General features: G+C 53.4%; 1 protein-coding gene across 3 annotated transcripts in view; it reads left to right on the top strand.

Moving 5' to 3' along the window:
- Nucleotides 1–5,175, top strand: part of Pdgfrb (platelet derived growth factor receptor beta) — a 40,334-nt gene extending 35,159 nt beyond the window's left edge. For all 3 annotated transcript variants that reach the window (XM_036204987.1, XM_036204988.1, XM_036204990.1), the window contains 4 exons: nt 396–495; nt 1,281–1,386; nt 2,134–2,366; nt 3,298–5,175. In XM_036204987.1, the coding sequence (XP_036060880.1) occupies nt 396–495; nt 1,281–1,386; nt 2,134–2,366; nt 3,298–3,457 (599 nt within the window). In that variant the 3' untranslated portion in view covers nt 3,458–5,175. The remainder of the gene's footprint in view (nt 1–395; nt 496–1,280; nt 1,387–2,133; nt 2,367–3,297) is intronic.
- Nucleotides 5,176–5,573: the final 398 nt, after the last annotated feature.

The following is a 5,573-nucleotide window of genomic DNA, read 5'->3' on the forward strand; positions in this document are numbered from 1 at the left end:
CAGGCTCTACTACTCTCTCCACTGTATGGCTTTGGCAAGTCCTTTACTAACTCTGGGTCTCTGTCTTCCCATCCAAGTGCCAAAAGGGTTAGACGTATCTCAAAGCACGCTTGAAGCCAGCTATAATGGTATACATCTGTAATCCCAGTGCTTGGAAGTCAGGAAGATGGAGAACATGAGGCCAGCCTGGGCTACATAGAGACTCCATCTCTGACAAACAAAACAAACCCAGACACAAACTCTGCTTGGGTACCTATTGCTTCTCTCTTTCCATCTCTCTTTCCGATGCCACGGGTATTACATTCTCACATATGCCAGGACAGTGTGCCTGAGAGGACACCCTGCCACTTCCCACACCCTGAGCCAATAATGTCCCTATCTCTGTTCCATGACAGGTGGCACCCCTTATCCAGAGCTGCCCATGAACGACCAGTTCTACAATGCCATCAAGAGGGGCTACCGCATGGCCCAGCCTCCTCATGCCTCTGACGAGATGTGAGTGGAAGCTTGTGCACTTGGAGGAATTTGAGGGTCCAGAGGGCATGCAACTCTAGCTCAGAGGCTAGACAAGTCCTGCTAGAACTGGATCAAGGTGTTCAGAACAGTCCCAGCCCAGGTCTCCACTTTCACAGTGCTGGTTTCAAATTCAAGCCTGCTCTGCTCATGTGCCTGTCATTAGCACCACCCTAACATCTCACTGCTTGTATTGCTCCAGCAAAAGACCCCCAGCTGACTTTTTGTTAAATTTAATTTTAAGTGCATGAGTGTTTTGCCTGCATACCTGATGAGCATCGCATCCATGCCTGATGCTCTCAGAGATCAGAAGAGGGTGTCAGACCTTCTGGGACTGGAATGACAGGCCACTGTGAGCCAGCATGTGGGTGCTAGGAATCAAATCCAGCTACTCTGCAAGAGCAGCAAGTGCTCTTAACCTTTGAGCCTTCTCTCTCCAGCCCCACCCAGAGCTGAACTTTAAGGGCTCAGTTTGGTCACATGCCATCAGAACCAGGCCTGAGCGGGGAGGCTGAAAATCCCTATTGGCCAAATTCAGGTTACATGCTCACCATGGTGTCTTGGACCATGCAGAATCACATGGGTGAGGGAAGCTGGGTGGTGGTGGTGGTGAAGACTTCCCAAGGGATTGATGAGAAGCAGTGATGGTGTTAACAAGGCCCCAGGCTGCTCCTCCCTGGCATCTTTTCCCTTCATCTTGCTCTGAACCTTATTGCACGGCCCTGCCTCTAAAGCACGGACTCTGACCTTCCCTCTGCCTCCCTCAGCTATGAGATCATGCAGAAGTGCTGGGAAGAGAAGTTTGAGACTCGACCCCCCTTCTCCCAGCTGGTGTTACTCCTGGAGAGGCTGCTGGGTGAGGGATATAAGAAGGTATGTGGAGATAAGGCAGGGGTGGGAGATAGCGTTCTGATCCGAACCCAGTGCATTGGCTTGGTGTGATGCGCTGGTATTCAGGAGGAAATACTCTTCACACACACTGGGCCTCAGTTTCCTTGATGGTGCTAGAGAGGGCTGGGCCAGAGCTATGAATTTATTTTGGTAGAACTAAGATGTGGAAGCTGATAAATTTGACCCAGGGAGGTTCGACCAATAACCCTGTGTGTTAAACCTGTGCACCACAACAACACTGGGGCTCCTTCAGAGGTGTGAGCGACCCCAGGCTCTCCTGAGCCCTCCCAGCAACTACGTAAACCTTGTCCCAGATTCACACAGGGCCAATGGAGCCAGTCTGTCCTGAGCTCGGCTTCTTGCTTCTTCCCATCTGGGGTGGTTCTAGGGAGATCAAGGCAGAATGGAGTCGCAAGCAAGTATTTCATAGCAAGGGACACTGACCCGCCAGCCCCAACAGGAGGCCATGGGGGACTACAACAGGAGAAGAGTCCTTGTCTGTCTACTCTGAAGTGGAGTAGGAGAGGGCCATGGTGCTGCCTGGCTACCTGCCCTTCCCTAGGGGACTCTGAGCATGGACCTTGCCTTGGGATACCAGATAAGAGGGCATCTCGTTGATGCAGCTTTGAGCAGAATCCCTTCCTTTGTTTATTTGCTGGGATAGAGTCTCTAAGACGTTGCCCATCTCACACCCATTTTTTTTTCTTCCCTCCCTGTCCTATGGAGCAGAAGTACCAGCAGGTGGATGAGGAGTTTCTGAGAAGTGACCACCCAGCCATCCTGAGGTCTCAAGCCCGCTTGCCAGGCTTCCACAGCCTCCGATCTCCCCTGGACACCAGCTCTGTCCTCTACACTGCTGTGCAGCCCAATGAGGGTGACAATGACTACATTATCCCTTTGCCTGACCCCAAGCCTGATGCTGCCGACGAGGGCCTCCTAGAGGGTTCCCCCAGCCTTGCCAGGTAGACACCCTAACTCTTTGGCCCCAGGCACTCACGAGTACTGTGTGTGTGTGTGTGTGTGTGTGTGTGTGTGTGTGTGTGTGTGTACCCGACTTGACACAGAAGGACTGACAGCTAGCTAGAGTAAGGACTAACTCTTGCCAGTGGCCAGCAGAGGCTGAAGCTTATTAAGTTTATTCAGCCCTCGAAGCTGCCGGCAGGAAGGGCAGATTGGAAAGAAACCAGATGTTCAGGAACTCATTTGCCAGGTAGCTCTTCCTTTTAAGGATGTACCCACAGGATCCTTTTCAGATATTGTGTTCATCCCGAGGACAAAGAGGAAACATTTAACATTTCCCAGCTGTTATTGTAGGTCATGGCTGCCCTTGACACGGTTCCCAGAGGGCTCCAAGGAACCTGGTTGTAGGAGATAGAGGGATTGCAAATTCAGTTTAGAACTCAGACAGGGGAAGAGAAACATGGTCTGCCTTGGGTTGTACCGAGTCCATTGTGGGGTCGGCTCTAGGGGAGCCTTACCGCTTCCTAGACTGATGTCAAGCTGGAATGGGGACTCCCCAAATCAAGATTCAACCCATGGAGAGTGGTAGGGGACATGCTGGTTTCCAGTTCTAGCCTGCCATTATGAACCTCGGACAGGCCCTGTCTCTGTGAGCCTCAGTTTCTCCATGGGAACTAGCAGTACATGCAGGCCTTCACGGGTCCTGAAGGCAAGTGGGGATGAGAAAGAAACTGGAGAGCTGGATGGTCCTGCTCTGAGTTCTAGCTTCCAGACTCACTTGCTGGGTGTTGTGGAACAACTCTCCAGGCTGTGCTTCCCCGGGGTGCAGGCCTCTCAGTATGGAAAGTGAGTACACAGAAAGCCCTTAGACAAGGCTGTCATTATCTTCCTGGGGTCTCCCCAGCTCCTTCCTGACTTGTTTCCTTCCTCCAGCTCCACCTTGAATGAAGTCAACACTTCCTCGACCATCTCCTGCGACAGCCCCCTGGATCTCCAAGAAGAGCCACCGGCGGAGCCTGAGGCAGAGTTGGAGCAGCCACAGGGTTCAAGCTGCCAGGAACCTCAGGCTGAAGCAGAGGACAGCTTCCTGTAGGGACTGGCCCCACCCTACCCTGCCCCAAACGCCCATTTGCCTCCCAGCACCCAACCCTCCTGGCCTGGCCTGGCCTGGCCTGGCCTCCCAACTGTGCATCGCCACCAGCTGCCCCCTTGAAGAAGGCCCCATGGTGTGCGGCACCCAAGGACCAATTTAGCTTAGGAGGCAAGAGAAATGTAGGGACTGAGCCTCTGCCTCTGGAAGGCCAGGAGACTCTGAGCCAGGGCTCTTCCAGGGGACTCGGTAGGGCTTGGCTACCAGACAGGTGCGGAGGGAACCTGGATTCCTGGAGAGAGTCACGGGTGTAAGGTAGTGTGTTCGCTTCCTCCTGTGGAGCCAGCTGCCCCTCAGCTGGATCCCTCCACTTTGATCTTCGCAAGAACCTGCAGCCTGGCTCCTGGGCAAACAGAGGCCAGCAGCCTTGGACAAGGTCATTTCATTCAGAGCTCACTTCCCCTGGTGCCAGTCTTAACTTTCCCGGGCCCGAGCTGGTCTGGGGCTAGCCATGCTTAATGAGCATTGTTAGGGGTAGAGGCTGAACTGAGTACAGGATGCTCTGGCCTGCAACCCTGCCCAGGGCACTCAGGGCACACCTGGCCACAAGAAGTACCCATGCCTTTCATCCTCATCGGCCCTAGAGCTTTTTGCTCATCACTTTCAGTTGACCTGCCCACCAGAGTCTGCAGCCCATAGTCAATGCCTGTGATATGCTAAGCGCCTCCCTGAAGCCACTCCGAGCCCCCCCCCCAGACCCCCGACTGCGTTGAACTGCTGTGAAACCCTTGTTCTCTCTGGGTACCAGTTTTCTTTCCCCTTTGAAAAATGACCAAGTTGGACTCATCGACTCTGCGTCCCCTGTCAAAACTACAGTTCTAGAGTGTTCCAGGGGTTTGCACTTAGCCAGGCAAAGTGGGGTCAAGCCCCTAAGCCACCTTTCTGGGAATCAGCTGAACTCCGGGAAGATTCCAGACACACACCACATCTGGGGATTCAGGAACTGAGCCTCTTTTTTAGGTCCCCAAGTGCAACTGCCATGACCTTGACTTGGAGTAACAACCAGTGTCCTAGGAAACCCCCCTACAGATGTCCTGAAGATACAGAAGGACCACGAGACCCTTTTCATCCCATGATAAACTCTGGAGCCAGCAAGAGTGGCAGAGAAGGCAAGCCGGGTCACCTCAGGCCACTGTCGCCAGGAGTGTGGACAGACATGATGGAAAGCGAGGACAGATGTGTCCCATGCAGGACAGGAGGCTTGAGATGGGCATGAGAAGTAGGCGCTGTGGGGGGTGCCATCTTAACTGGCAGCTGTCCCAGTCTGCAGGCAGTACCACACGGGAATGTTTTTGTCATTGCCTGCATCCGGCAGTGGTTCCTCACTAACCCTGACCCAGCGGACATGGGAGGATCCTGGGGAGTGAGGGAGGAGTGGGCTGGATCAGGGGAGGAGAAGTCAGCCCTTCTGGGGGCCCTCCATGCTGGCTTGCTGGCTGGCAGCTCCCTGCCTGGAGCAGCAGAGGTTGCTGGAGGCTGGGGAGTACTGCTCACAACGGTACCAAAGATGTAATCACCTAGGTTTACATGTACTTGTAGGACTCACGATAACTCGCATTAGACACCGGAAGTGCTATTTTATATGCTGTTAAGTTTTCCTATCTCTACTTTTTTTTAAAGGGAAAAAAATGTAATATTAAACTTGGTGCTTCTCACTGAAAGACTGATCTCTTAGATTTGGGTCTATATGTCCAGGAATGGGGAGACAGTTTGTCACAGAGAGGTCCCTTCAGCTCCCACTCTCACCTTATTTTTTAAAAGCGAGTTTCACTTCCTCCCATCCTGGGAAGTGGTTGGGTGACCACCTAGGACTTGTGTTTGGGTTTCCAGATGTGAGGTGAGGCTTTTCTGGCTGTGGTATCTGGAAGCAGAGCAAGGGCTTACAGAGATGGTCCAACCTCCCCCCACCCATCCCCACCTGCCTCACCATGTGCTCTGGCTTTGGCCGCTAAGCTGAGTCACCCTCTCCGGCCCACTTCTTGCCCACAACCAGACTTGCGCTGGGGTGGCTTATGGAGAGGTGCCTACCAGAGTCTGAACCCTAGGTTCTTGAGAGTCG

Source organism: Onychomys torridus, chromosome 13 (genome assembly GCF_903995425.1).
Source record: "Onychomys torridus chromosome 13, mOncTor1.1, whole genome shotgun sequence".
Classification (NCBI taxonomy): Eukaryota; Metazoa; Chordata; class Mammalia; order Rodentia; family Cricetidae; genus Onychomys; species Onychomys torridus.